The sequence below is a fragment of the Carassius carassius genome, chromosome 23 (genome assembly GCF_963082965.1).
Source record: "Carassius carassius chromosome 23, fCarCar2.1, whole genome shotgun sequence".
Classification (NCBI taxonomy): domain Eukaryota; kingdom Metazoa; phylum Chordata; class Actinopteri; order Cypriniformes; family Cyprinidae; genus Carassius; species Carassius carassius.
Genome location: NC_081777.1, coordinates 23,189,923 through 23,205,079, shown reverse-complemented (window position 1 = coordinate 23,205,079; position 15,157 = coordinate 23,189,923). Strand labels below are relative to the sequence as shown.

Genomic DNA, 15,157 nt, shown 5'->3' with positions numbered 1-15,157 from the left:
AAAAATCCAGCGCCATTTTCTCAGAGCGCATGCGCAGTGCGTGGGGCTTCAGGACAGGCTCCACGTCTGAATACGAGCTCGTCTCAGCCAATCACAGGCGGCCACAGTGTGTTTGGAAACAACATGCAAACACTTCATGGCTTATTAGCAAATCGAAACTTCTTGAATCCGGAAGGAACCTCACTACCGTGTCGTAAAGTCTTCGACAATTATTGCAGATATTGTATGATTTTCCAAATAGATTTCTAGTTGGTTTGACTAAGAACGAAAATGGAAAATTGTAAGGTCTCGGATAAAGAGACGATCTCACTGGTCATTAAAACGCCTAATCAGTTTCACGGCGATCAGCTGATCGAGGGAGTTCGCGTGGACTGGACTGTGAAAGACCTCAAATTTCACCTCTCCAAGGTTTATCCCACCAACCCGGTAGGTTGCGAGCCGTCAGCATTCCTCAAAAGAAACACCAAGCCGCTTATGTCTGAACGCTGCAGTAAAAACTGACTGTCAGTAACTTAACCCTCTATAAACAACATGAATTTCCGCTCCACAAGTCTACACGGCTTTCAAATTATTAGTTAATTAATAATTTATTTCATCATTCCTCTACTGTGTGTAGCCATTTGCATTACATGGATTCATATTCAGTCGGTAAATGAGGAAACTTTGTTTGTGAAGAGATACAGTGAACGCATTTCCTTTAAAAATGGTTTTACTTCTCACAAACATAAATATCATGGTTAAAATGACGTTCTAGGACATGTCTGACATTTTGTACTCATTTTCACAGGCTGAGAAAGACCAACGACTCATTTACTCTGGCAAGCTGCTTCAGGACAACCTGCTTCTGAGTGATGTTTTCTCAAAGGTGAGGGACTTTACCATCTGTGGGGATACTTTCTGTTTTGTTTCAGGGTTGTCGGGTGATTTCAACAACAGACCAGTCAACATGTTTTTACTTGCTACACTATTTTGACTTTACCTACTTCCAAAAGTGAAATTGAACAACACTTTTGTTTTTGCCCCCATTTTTCATGAGCTGAACTCAAATATCTAAGACTTTTTTTCTATGTACACAAAAGGCCTATTTCTCTCAAATATTGTTCACAAATCTGTCTAAATCTGTGTTGGTGAGCACTTCTCCTTTGCAGAGATAATCCATCCAACTCAAAGGTGTGGCATATCAAGATGTTGATTAGACGGCATGATTAGTGCACAGTACAAAGTACAAAATAAAAGGCCACTCTAAAATGTGAAGTTTTACTGTATTTGGGGGGAGGGGGTCCGAAAACCAGTCAGTATCTGGTGTGATCATCATTTGCCTCACGCAGTGCAACACACCCCTTCGCATAGAGTTGATCAGGTTGTTGATTGTGTGGCCTGTGGAATGCTGGTCCACTCCTCCTCAATGGCTGTGCTAAGTTGTTTTGATATGCCACACCTGTGAGGTGGATGGATTATCTCGGTCAAGGAGAAGTGCTCACTAACACAGATTTAGACAGATTTCTGTACAATATTTGAGAGATAGGCCTTTTGTGTGCATAGAAAAAGTCTTAGATCTTTGAGTTCAGCTCATCAAAAATGGGGGCAAAAACAAGTGTTGCTTTTATAATTTTGTTCAGTGTATATTTGAATTCCAGCTATTAGTTAACTTATATTAAAAAAACAATTTTTTATTAGATTTAATTGGTTTCTCAAAAACAAACTGGATCTTGAAATTTATCATTTTAATTTTATAATAAATTAAAATTTTAAATGATTAAAATTGATAATATATTATTTTATCATTAAAGTATATTTTAACTTAATTATTAGGCCTATAAATATGTATTTTATGTAGGTTATTAAAATGTAAATAAATAAATAATACTCTTTATAACCAGTAGCAGTATTCCGAAATTACAACCAAAAGTATTTGTAAAATACTTTATTTGGATTTAACAGTTACGGCTGCATTTAGAGTAGAAATAAAGCATATTTTTATGTCCCTGTAACATAATTCACAGTAAAAAAGATTCAGTGTATGAATTCAGTTGTCCTGAAAGGCAGGGGTGTTGGCAAAACACTGCTGTTTTTTCCATTTTGTATGTCAAAACAAAAAACAAAGTAAAATTGGTGGACCCACAGACATATCTTGTTCCGTATCCTCAGCCTGATCCTCTTATCATGTGCTGTAGTCAGTTCTATTTCAAAGGTGTTTAGAGAAGCGACACTTGACAGTTTCTCATGTGAGATGTTTATTTGAAAGTAGGACATTTATTGTTACATGCTGAAAACCTGTCACCTGATAGACTTGCATGACATCAAAATGTGACACACATTCCAGAACAAAACAATATGACAGTAACATGGTTTACCAATCTGTCAAAGCTTTCTCTTTAACAAAATGATAGTTCCCTGGGTGAATGTCTTTGCCACCTCAAAAAGCATGTTACCACATGTTTGTCAACTTTTTTTCTACAGGTTCCTTCAGAAACCAAGCCCACTCTTCACCTGGTGTGTGCTGTGAGACCCCAGCATGCTGCCCAACTTGGAGCGAGACACAAGGTATTTTTTTTCCTGCTGTTTATTTTAGGCTTCAGCCATGTGGCAAGACTTATTTAGTGGTACATGTTAAACAAACATTCAATTTATAGTTTTCACATCCTGAATTTAGCTTCAATGCAGTTTATTTGATCAGCTTACAGTCGGTTCAGTGGAACTGAGATGTGTAGGCCTGCTGTCCCTCAAGGGAGGGCTGTGCTTGTTTCAGTGGAGTGGAGATATCTACACGCAGCTGCTTACTTCCTGTTCCTTTCTGCATCCTTATTTGCATAACCCAAATGCTGTAGTGATTTTTCAAATGAAGTTTCATAGTGTCTCTTGCACCTGCTCTGGTCATCTGACTTAAAAATCAAGTATATTTGTTCTCAAATCTTTGGTGTAGGTGACATCAACACAGCAGCAGAGTTCCCTGCCCACCCCACTAACTGCTAGCCAAAGCTCAGAGTCTTCAGGACCATCTGTGACCTCTGTACCCTCCATGGACGGCCTTAGACAGCGGGGTCATGGTGCCTGGTCTGGCACTAACATGTCTACGTGAGTTTTTTTTTTTTCCTTCAAATTAAAATTCAGTTCAATAAGTATTAAAACTGTATTAATGTTGATGTGTAAATCAGTTAATTAAACATTCACCTTCTTTCACAGGCCTGTAACAGCAGCGATGACACACCCATCCTTCCCCACATACTCCCTCTACAGTCCACAACAGCTCCTGTGGTTGCAGCAGATGTATGCCTGCCAGTACTACATGCAGTAGTAAGTACACTCTACATAGACTTACTAAATTATAGGACTGCACAATCTGGGGGAAAAAATTAACTTTTTATTTATTTATTTATTTTTTAGATTAAAATTGCATTTTTAAAATGCTGGTTTGTAGGGCCATTATATTAATTTGGCCAGTTTCAAATAAATATTTTACTCTTCTAATATTTCCCTGTAAAAGAAAAAAGGAGTATTAAAAATATTTTATAATAAAATAACTTGATCATACATAAAAAATGTAAAATTACAATGCAATTATTTATAGCTTCCAGTTATTTTTAGCTTGATGTTGCAAACTGGTATTTCTTATGTTATTTTAATATTTAATTATAAACCCACTGGATGTTGCATACACTGGATCATGAATTGCTCGCGTGTAAAAGAACAGTTCTGTGTTCGTTCTGAATTACACAGCGAATACATTTAATTCAATCACTGCCTTTGCAGAATAAAAAAAAAAACGTATCATGATTTTGGTTTGATAAATTGTGCAGTTACACTATAGTATTCATCTGATGTTCACTCGGTGAATAAACCGTCTAACGGTGTTAAATGCTGTGATGTGTTTTAGTCACGCTGCCATGGCAGCTGCCGCCTCCGCCCCAGTGGCCACCGCTGCTTCCTCACTCCCTGTTGGCCCTCATCAAGCTGCTGTACCTGCAGCCTTACCCAATCAAGGTCCTATCAACGACCTGCCAGCTAATCAGAATGACCCAGGTCCTGCATTCATCAACCCAGAGGGAGCCAATCAGAATCTGCGAATGAATGCCCAGGGTGGACCTGTGATGGAAGATGAGGAGGACATGAACCGCGACTGGCTGGATTGGGTGTACACTGCATCCCGATTGGGTGTCTTCCTGAGCATTGTGTACTTCTATTCTAGCCTGAGCCGCTTCATCCTGGTCATGAGCAGCCTGGTCATTATGTACCTGTAAGTTTAAGTGTTTTTACTGTATTTGGTGGTGGTCGACTGATATATTGGCAAGACCGATATTTGGCATTTTTACAAATATCGGCATTGGACGATGTGTTCGATGCAGGACTTTTATTTTGATGGTGATAAAACACAGTGCTCACTCTCCCTCTTGTTTACTGTTGTTTTTAACACATCTGTCTAATATGGATGGTTATCGGCCTAATAATCAGAATGGCTAAAGAAAGGAATTAATGTATATATAAAGTATTATAACGATTGCTTTTTATATTATTAGTAATAGAAAGGCATTTAATTCCCCAAAACCCAATCCAGCTGGTTGTGCTGTAAATTTCTGATTGTCAAAAATGAAGCACCTCTGAAAATGAATTCAGGAATCAAGACTATTTGGTTTCGGTGTATCTTCTGTGTTTTGATGCCACTGAATTATAGATCAGGTATCTCTGTATGAGTGTTATAACACACGTTTTGTCCATGTCATCTGTAAACTGATCTTTGGAATCTGTAAACCGTTTACTCCCTCAGTTATGTAGCTTCGAGCTCTGAGTCAGAGGACAAACTCACACATGCATTCCTGAGCAATATGAAAGGAATAAGTAGTTTATGCAAGCAGAAATGAGCAGAAGTAGAGGGGGATTTTTTTTCTGATAAGAAAAAAAAAAATCTTCTTGTATATGACTGCAGATTGGTTGGGGGCATTATGGAATTAATTTAGTTAAACTTCAGCTGTTATAAATGAGGGTTTTAGACTGCTAAAAACAAACTTCTGATATTTTATCTTTGCAAGGAGGCAGTTTGACTTCTCTGCAGACTAGTGCCTGGCACTCCAGCATTCATTAGCTTGATCTGACGGTATTCAGTGTGATGATCTGGTCTCCTCCAAGTTACAAACTTGACCCAACCTGTCATAAAAACAGTCTTGAGCCACCTCTCGTTAGTTAGTAATGTATAAATGAGCAAAGTTGACTATATTTTTGTTAATAAATGGTGTCATTCTAATGGAAATGGAGTTCATGGAGGCCTGAATGACGTTTTGTAGATTTTCTAATAGTTCTTTTGACCTCTTTCAGACATACAGCAGGCTGGTTTCCTTTTAGACAGAGACCCCAAGCCAGGCCTCACAATCTGCCAGCACCAGAGATCATTCAGAACCAACAAAACCAAAATGAGGACAGACATCCAGGACCTGTGAGTCAAAGTTTTTGTTTAAAAAAAAAAACAACATATTAGAAAATAATTAGCTTTACTCAAATAAGTGGAGTGTGTAGGTGTGAATGTGCTTATTTATTCTCATTTTGTCTTGAAGGTGCTGCCCCCTGGTGAAGTGGAGGATGCTGGTGTTGCTGAACCTGCTATGACGGCAGTGCCTGTTCCCCCAGTTAGACCACCCGTCCTATGGAGAGCTTGGGTGTTTTTCAAAGCCTTTTTTGCTTCTCTGATACCTGAGGCTCCACAGGGTGTTGCAAACTGATCTAGAAAAATTTAGTCCGAAATTGGACTCCAGAGTCCTTGACCATTTAGGCTGGACATAATAAACAAAGGTTACTAAAAGTCCTAAAATCAGTAGCACTTTCCAGTCCTTTGACTATGTGACCAATGGTTGCACATTCTGTATAGAAAAACTGTTGGACAAGGAGTTGTAAATATTCCAGGACATTTTTTTGCACAGCACTTTAGATAACCACAAAAGCTGGAATCAATGATGTCGGCCTCCTGTCCTGATCCTCTTATATAGGCTCCTGTCAACAGGGCTTCATTTTCTTTAAGCGCTCTACGATGAGTGATCTGAGGATTAAACTCATGGGATTATCTTATTAAGGTTCTTGTAAGATGGACAACGAAGGCCATACATTGATTTTGTTCTAAGTGCATGAATAGATGGGAGGGTTCTTGGGAGAATGCATTTGTGGCACTTTGAAGCAAATGGTGTTCATGCAAGTAATATATGCTTACACATTCTTTTCTTAATTATGTTCTACCTGTGAAAGGAGCAATGTAAATATTTATGAAGGAGGTTTGGTATATGTATTCAAGTATTTGTGAGCAGAATTTGCAATTCAGTGAGCAGCGCAGAGTTTTTTGCTGACCTCTGGATGAAAAGGCGAGTGAACCTCACTCTGAATTTTGCATCGTCTTTACAAGAAAGAGCTGCAAAAGAACAGAAATTAAGAGTAATAAAAATGTTTGTATCTGGTATTTATCAGCACTGTAGCATTACTGTCATTTCATGTATAAAATAGCTATGCTATTAGCATTATTAAGATAATACTCTTTGTACCTGGAAATAAAAAAAATAAACACATTTTCTTTGTTTCAATTTCACTTCACTAAAAAATCTAATATAAATGGTTGTTGAATTCTGTTTCGGGTGTTTTTTGTTCTCTGGGTGAGTGTGTGTTAATGGGTGAGTGAGTGTGTCCTGTTAATTTGTGTACTGTACTCTGTTCTGGGTTGCGACAGGAAAGGCATCCGGCGTAAAACGTGCCAAATCAGTTGTGTGGATCACTCTGTTGTGGCTACCCCTGATAAAGGGAATAAGCTGAAGGAGAGCGAGAGCTTTTGTTTTCTCTCCCGATTTTTAGTTAAGGCTCTTTCTTAGCCATAAGATGCCAGTTCGTTTGAATACCCTTCTTAAAAAAAGTTGTAGTTTTTAAAATGTGCTGTACGTACCTGAAATCATATCAGTGAGATTTCTGCGACATAACACACAATATATATTGTATATATATAAACATTCTAAAATACATTATAAAAAATATTTTTTTATTTATTTTTGTTGTTGTCTGGTATATTTTGAATTGTTTGCTTTTGTAAATTATTATACATACATTTTTAGAAATGTTACAAGTCACCACTAAAAGACATGACTAAACACATACTATTTATTTCAGGAAATTATTTATCACAAATATTTTTTAGAACAAGAGATTAATTTTAAAAAGTAAAAAAAAAAATACACAATTCAAAACAAAACAACAGTACCAATAAACAGGAATGAACAGGAGTGAAGAGTGCACAGACAATTAAACTTTTTTGCCTGTTCCAAGTTGACTTTGTCCTCTAGTATTAGTTCTTCATTTATGTGTGGAAATGTTTCAGATTTATGCCAGTTTTGTTGATTTTATGTTCCAATTTCTATAAAAATGCTCTCTGTTGCAGTCACACACACATGTGTGTGTGAGATAGAAAGTTCGTTCAATTTCGTTTCCATTTTTTTTATAAATTAAATAAAAATTTCCCATTCATTTTCAATGTGGACCTTTAACTGTGATTCTTTTTTTAACACACCTTTAGAACAACCAAATTAACTGCAGATTTTGTGTGTGTGTGTTTAGATAGATTATTTAGGAAAAGTCAAAGAATTTCATGCCCCTGAGATGAAGGGAAAACTTTTTTTAAAAATAAAGGAAAATTCAAACGGGGTAAGCTGGACCCCAGGGACTGATTAAGGGTTAATTATCTATTCAACGATGCATTGTATCGCATATACACTGACATTCTGATGAATACTGTAGCTCGACTACACAAAAACCCATCCCATGCTGTCACAACCTGCTTACATTCATGGTTTGCATCTGGTTAGCCTCAGAGCACGTTTCGTGTGGCTTGTTAACATGTTTTTTTTTTCACCAAACTTAGCCATTTCCTGTGGACTCCTGTGGTAATGATGTCCCAGTGGATTTCAATTATTTATCTACATAAGTGTCCATTTTCAGAAATGAATGGACTACTCTGAAACGGTGAAGTAAATAAAGGATATTCTGTCTGCACTTTACACCAACCTCCTCATGAGCTTGTCCATCTACATGGACTTTGGCCTGCTCCTGTCCACTCTGTCCTCTGACCTTATCTTTTGTTTGTTCTGTACAGCAGAATGCTTGGAAAAACACAAAAAATGTCCCTGTGCGCTGTTGACTCCTCCAATAACCTTGAGCAACATGTGCTAGTCGACCCTAGAGGCAGTTGCATGTTCTCTCTTGTTCTCCAGAAGAGGGACATGGCAGATCAGACATTACAGGGCCTATCCACCCCCCTCTTCCTTTGAGGCTATACCTCTGGATCTGGAAGTGTCCCTCCTCCTCAGACACTTGCTGAATGGAAACAGAGCTCTTTTGAAAGAGAAGCCTGAATATCTGTTAAATAACTGTTAAAAGACAGGGGCTCATCTGTGTATTTTCAGATTTGTTATGATGGAGAGGAGTGTTGTGCTGCTCCTGGTTCTTGCTCTGGTCAATATTAGTTGTTGTTGTCTGGATCCTCCCGCTGCCTACAGGTTTACAGGAGCAGTTTGCAGGCTTACCCATCCCGCTGCGGTAGTTCGTAAGTACACACTCATTGATTTCTGTACCGTAGCCAGATGTTTCTTGTAGTGAGTATGTTTTGATGTTCATTACATTGCAACATAATTCATTCAAAGCGAGGCCTAAAATATTTACTTGAAGTGTCTCCTGAGATTTTAATCTAATATTTTAACAACACAGACACGTTCATAGTTGTTTGATGCTGATTAATGAATAAAATATTCAGATAAACTAATAATTTATTTAATCTTTTTTTTAGTTACGTATATATATATATATATATATATATATATATATATAAAGTTCATTAATTATTCTCATCAACTCACAAACTCCCTGTAGTTCTGGCCTAGAGAATAAATATCTCCCTTCCTTGATTCCTCAGTGAATGAGAAAACTACTGAAGTTATACAGGCCGCTTTTCAGCATGCCAAATATCCCAGTGTAGAGGGGCAACGATCGATAGGCTTTGGTACGGTGAAATATGGATTCCACAAGTAAGGGACTCCTGAATTTGATGATATGTTATGTGGTCCCCGTCTGTGTTACATCTTGCATCTTATGATATTCTTCTTCCCACATCACCCACAGCTTAGAGATCTATAACCTGTCCATTGGAAAGAGTGAGTTTGAGCTGATGGAGAATAAAGGAATAGGGATCTCCATTTCAAATGTTTCTGCTGTATTCAAAGGGACCATTAACTATGGTTATGGCAGTTGGCTGTGAGTATTTCTGTTTATTACCACAAATCAGGGTCAGGTTTCTGCAATAGCACAGCTGTGGTTTAACCCCGTGTCCTACATTTAATGAAATTATAATCTTTTGTTTATATATGAACTTAAAGGTTCCTTCTGGTCAGCCTGTAAAGAAATCACACGCTTATATAGCATCACAATTATTTTATGCATTTATAAAAAAAACATTTATGTCAAAATTATGACATTTTTCAACAAATGGTCTTGGCTTTCAGTTTTATTTTTATATTTTTATTTTTTGATATTTTAAATAAATAAGCATTAAATACACATTAAAAATCTATTGTCCAAAAAGAAATTTCTGCCAGAATATCTAATTGTCACTAGATTTACAGTAGCTGTCTCTCAATATAAACTACCTTGATGAGAACAAATGTTTATTTGTAAATATTGTTAAGCTTTATTGCTGTTTAACTTTAACTTTTTTTTTCACCATTAAGAAAAAAAAGAGATCTGTTGCGATGACATCTTTAACTGTGTCGGCCACCGTAGCTTCTCTAAAAGGAGGGGTGAGCGGGGGACTGAGCCGTTGGTTGCGATTCGCAACCTCACCGCTAGATGCCGCTAAAATCTACACACTGCACCTTTAAAGAATATTGCATTTAAAAAATGTTAATATACATTTTTATGTAATGTAAACTACATTTTTCATAAGTTAAAGAAAATATTTGATCTGTTTAGGTAACAGGGTTGAATGAGAAAAAATTTGAAAATGTAATGAGATTATTTGTGTCCAAATTATGTCATTTAAGGAAAAGTTACTTTTGAAATATGTTTTTAACATGAAATTTGTGCCTCTAATGCTTTATGAGAAAACAATGTGTACCAATTTTTTCTACCACTATAGTAAAACCGATGCCTGTTTGCATGAAAGTAACATTGCCATGTTCTTTCTTATATAGACTCGACCTAAAACAGTCAGTGGATTTTGAAGTTGAGTCTCAAATCGACCTGGTCATCAATCCAAAACTATGTGAGTGAATCCCATTCTGTTTAGACAGTTGTATTTGGCACTGCACACTTAATCTTGAAATTGACTCTACTTTTCTCTGAAAAAGTTGTTTTGTGTTTGTGTGTTAGACTGTGGAAAGGGCAAAGTGGCTGCAGACACGTCAGACTGTTACCTCACGTTTCACAAACTGAAGCTGCTCCTGCAGGGAGACAGAGAGTGAGTTCAACATTTTATATTACTGAGACACCCTAGAGGTGATCATTTATATCTTTTGATTTAGATCTAGGTCAAAGTCAGTTGTCTTCGCCTGTGAGTAAAGAACACTTCCTGGAGATCAGTTGTCATATTTTCCTTCCATACGTGCTGCTTATTTAAATGGCTTTCATTTTGACTTTGTGCAGGCCTGGCTGGCTGAAAAGAATATTCACAGATATTATCACTTTCACAGTGAAGTTAGTAGTGAAGTCACAGGTGAGTGTGTCTAGCATCTTGTTCTATATGATTCTGCTATGATTTTTCAAATGATAAAACAGAACATTAGATCTGAGCAAAGTCTTATACACCATTAGTATACTGTCCTTCTGTTTAACAAAATGATCGGGTTTCCTTTCTCTAACAGATCTGTAAGGAAGTAAACAATGCAGCTAACATACTAGCAGACTTCATACAGGAGCAAGCGGGTAAAACACAGAGCTCTCATATTCTGTTTCTTTATGTCAAAGCCTTACGTGGTTTTGTGGTTGTTTCTGCTATAATGCAACTTCTCTCTCTCTCATCAGAACTGTTTCTTAGTGATGGTGACATTGGTGTGGATATCTCTGTGACTTCTTCCCCAATCATCAAATCTAATTATATTGAATCATACCATAAGGTCTGATTACAAAGATATTATATTCAAAACTGCCTTCAAACAAATGCAAATCCATTGTTCAAATCCTTTGATGTGGTTACTGTTGTTTTTCTGATGCACAGGGGTTGGTTATTTACAATAATACGAAATCAGACCTCAGCACCTCTGTGTTTAACCCATCCCAACTGACCGAGAAACGCATGCTGAACTTCTGGATTTCTGATGGGCTTCTAGACCCGCTAATGTCCGCTGCACACCATGATGGACGATTTATTCGCAATATCTCTGGAACAGAACTCACGGTATGATATAATTAGATGTTTTGGAGGATATATATGTTATATATATATATATATATATATATATTTTTTTTTTTTTTTTTCTGTGATTTATCTTTTATGTGATTTGTCTAGGTGTAATATATATATTTTTCTGACTATAGGTGATGCTTTTGAGCAAATAGCGAGCATATTGTTATTATATATCTAAAAATGACAAGTTGCCCATGATGCAGTTTCATTTTAATATAATTGATACAGTTTTTTTTTTTTTTTAAGATTTTGCATTTTATTTTAATGTTGTATTTTGATTTTAATTTTAGTTTTATTAATTTAGGTGTCTTTTTAATTTTTTCTTTTAATATGTCTGTTTTTTATTGTAAAAAATTTAATTTTTAAGTTTAATACATTAACTTAAACTATATGAACATGAGACATGTTGCTTTGGCAACTAGCTAAAATAAAATCATGTCTTTTATAGATTTAGTTTTAGTTTACTATAATAACCCTCATATAAAGCTAAGAAGTGTTTTGAGGCATATTCTCTTGCTTGTGTCTATCTGTTGCAGGATCTTTTTCAGACAGAGCTGTCCACAGCCAGGCCTGAATTGTTGAACAAGGTACTAAACACACTCATTACAATATTCAAACGGCGGGAGGAAATGACTCTCGCATTTTATACTGCCATAGGAACATGCAAATAAGTGTTTTCCATTTGTAGCACACCAACTGCCATTTCGAAACGAACCTCTGTGTTTGTGGGAGTGTGATGGCTTTTTATTTTCTCTTTAGTGGCTGTCTTCCGAGGGTCCGATGTTAAAGGCGAGGAGTGTGTCAGTTCCACACCTGTGGACCACTACAGAGGGCACATCTGTCAGATCAGTGGCTGGAGTCGAGCTCTTACTGGACAGTCAAATCATGCCAGCTCTTTATTTTGAGACAGTAAGCTAAAACACATTAGCTTAAAACACACCATGCCCTAATATAAGCAAACGATGATAGATAGATAGATAGATAGATAGATAGATAGATAGATAGATAGATAGATAGATAGATAGATAGATAGATGGATGGATGGATGGATGGATGGATGGATGGATGGATGGATGGATGGACGGACGGACGGACGGACAGACAGACAGATAGATAGTTAGATAGACAGAGATAGATAGATAGATAGATAGATAGATAGATAGATAGATAGATAGACAGACAGACAGACAGACAGACAGACAGACAGACAGACAGACAGACAGATAGATAGATAGACAGAGATAGACAGACAGACAGACAGACAGACAGACAGACAGATAGATAGATAGACAGAGATAGATAGATAGATAGATAGATAGATAGATAGATAGATAGATAGATAGATAGATAGATAGATAGATAGATAGATAGATAGATAGATAGATAGATAGATAGATAGATAGATAGATAGATAGATAGATAGATAGATAGATGACAACATACATTTGTGGTTTTTATTGGATCTGTGATTACAGGATGTGACAGTTGTTGTTAATGCCTCATATGCAGAGAAGAAACTAATTCTTAAGGCCAGTGCAGAGCGGTAAGTTATGAAGGATATATAAAGTTGAATTCTACAAAATGACCTAAAAAATAAGTGTTTGGATTTCAAATTTCAGTGCCTGATTTAAAGTATTTTTTTTCTGTTATGTGACCATCTTAGTATTTCTATAACAAAAGTTTCCACATCAGAAGGACCCACTGAGGTGAGAATAAAGCACTTTATTTTTTAATTATATTATATTATATTATATGTGACCCTGGACCACAAAACCAGTCGTGAGGGTCAATTTCTCAAAATTGACATTTATATATCATTTGAAAGCTGAAACTCTTTGAATATCTGGAATCTGAGGATGAACCAAAAAATCTAAATACTTATAAAATCATGTTTAAAGTTGTCCAAATGAAGTTCTTAGCAATGCATATAACAATGTTTATGGTGGGAAATTTACAAAATAGCTTCTGGAACATGATCTTTACTTAATATCCTAATGATTTTTTGGCATAAAAGAAAAATTGATCATTTTGACCCATACAATGTTTTTTTGGCTATTGCTAAAAATATACTCCAGCGACTTAAGACTTTAACGTTTTGTGGTCCAGGGTCACATATTACAGTATAATACAGTATTTTATATTATAGTGTATTTTTTATTTGTTATAAATTTATATATTTTTCCATAAATGTTATATGATCTCCTTAAAGATGGAGGAGAATTTGAGAAGTTATTTTCAGGAGGCAGTGGAAAAAATGGGAATACCCAAAGTCATATCATGTAAGTCTGACCACCATGGCCAAGCAGTCAGCATATCAATCATGTGTTCCTTTCATCATATTTGATCTCTGTCCTCAGACCTGGAGCCAGAATTAACTGCTTTGATGGATGAACAGGGGCTCAATCTCTTTGACATCATCAATCCTGAAGTTTTACCTCAGGATGTGAGTATATTACACTTTTAAATATCCTTTGATTGTATTTAACACTGGCCACATGCATCACATTATATGATACAGCAGAGTATCAAAAAATAATTTCAACACTTTGAATGGTTACATTGTTGTTTTGTTTCTTTAATTTTGCTTGTACAGGGGTATGTAATAGTCCAGCTGGATTTTGGTTTTCCACAACATCTGCTGGTGGAATTCCTCAAAAGGACGCTGAATTGACAGTCCTGTCTCTATTGACTGGATGGTGTCTTTCTCATGCAAAAACATTTACAGATGTGCGCACATACATCACGTAAACAAAAATATGAATGACTGTATTATAACTGCCTTTCTGCCATTATAGCTTGTAAAGATCTTTAATGCTTTGTGTAGATGTTCAGTGTTCAAATTTTTGTTAATATGAAAATTTGAAACACAATAATCTAGTTTTATGACCTTCAGTAATATGATCTCATGACCTCCATAATGCAATGTGGAGATTGTATTACCATTATTAAACATTTCCTGGTGTTGTCGCACATAATTAGGCTATGTGTTACACGTTTCTGGTTAAACCTGTTTTTCTTCTGAATGAAAATTTCTGTTAAAGTCTTCAGCTCTTTTATGTTGTTCTGTTTTATTTTTACTTCAATTAAACGTAATTGTATACAAATCGGTTTTCCCCGACTGCATCTTGATGTCCTTATAAGGGGTGCACTGGTGTTATATCACCACTAGGTCAACATTCTATACATATCCTGTCCTCAAATGAACTCCTTCGCACGAAAAGAAATGCATTTTAACGACAAGCGTCACTGAAGACCTTTATGTAACGGTGTTTTTGATGCGTTACGGACACTTTTAAATCGATTCCGCAACTCAATCAACATAAAAAAATATAGTTTTAATTAACAGCATAAACGCTAAATGTATTGTATTATATTGTATTGTATCGTACAATCACTTAATATTAAAACATAATTTATTTTATCTTCAACTAAATTCATTTTAATTGTATACAAAGCATTTTTCCCCTGCTATCTTGTTCTTATAAGGGGAGCAGTGATTTGATATGACCACAACGAGGCGCAAGTGTGCACGTCATTTCATTGTGTACGTCTCAACCCTGCTATCCTCAAATGCCCTCTCTCACGACATGAAATGCGTTGTTTCGACGAACTTTATAGAAGAACTTAAATGTAGGCTAAATGTGTTTTTGATGCGTCACATACACTTTGAAATCGATTGTGCTGCTAATCGAACCAGTATAACAAAGATAGTTTTAATAATAATAATAAAAAACGCTACATTTATTGTAT

The 15,157-nt window shown here is 36.2% G+C and overlaps 2 protein-coding genes across 2 annotated transcripts; both read left to right on the top strand.

Annotated features, from left to right (window-relative positions):
- The first annotated feature begins 187 nt into the window (after positions 1 to 187).
- LOC132101554 (homocysteine-responsive endoplasmic reticulum-resident ubiquitin-like domain member 1 protein) lies at positions 188 to 6,599 on the top strand. Its single transcript, XM_059506599.1, has 8 exons — positions 188 to 426; positions 788 to 865; positions 2,461 to 2,544; positions 2,924 to 3,075; positions 3,184 to 3,294; positions 3,875 to 4,234; positions 5,308 to 5,425; positions 5,544 to 6,599. The coding sequence occupies exons 1-8, from the start codon at positions 271 to 273 to the stop codon at positions 5,706 to 5,708; spliced, it is 1,224 nt and encodes a 407-aa protein (XP_059362582.1). The 5' UTR covers positions 188 to 270; the 3' UTR covers positions 5,709 to 6,599.
- Positions 6,600 to 8,188: 1,589 nt separating this feature from the next.
- Positions 8,189 to 14,511, top strand: cetp (cholesteryl ester transfer protein, plasma). Its single transcript, XM_059506598.1, has 16 exons — positions 8,189 to 8,557; positions 8,924 to 9,035; positions 9,130 to 9,261; positions 10,197 to 10,267; positions 10,375 to 10,462; positions 10,648 to 10,717; positions 10,866 to 10,926; positions 11,026 to 11,117; positions 11,219 to 11,398; positions 11,944 to 11,994; positions 12,167 to 12,316; positions 12,883 to 12,950; positions 13,071 to 13,113; positions 13,617 to 13,686; positions 13,765 to 13,850; positions 14,001 to 14,511. Exons 1-16 carry the CDS (start codon positions 8,425 to 8,427, stop codon positions 14,076 to 14,078), a joined length of 1,485 nt encoding a protein of 494 aa, XP_059362581.1. The 5' UTR covers positions 8,189 to 8,424; the 3' UTR covers positions 14,079 to 14,511.
- Positions 14,512 to 15,157: the final 646 nt, after the last annotated feature.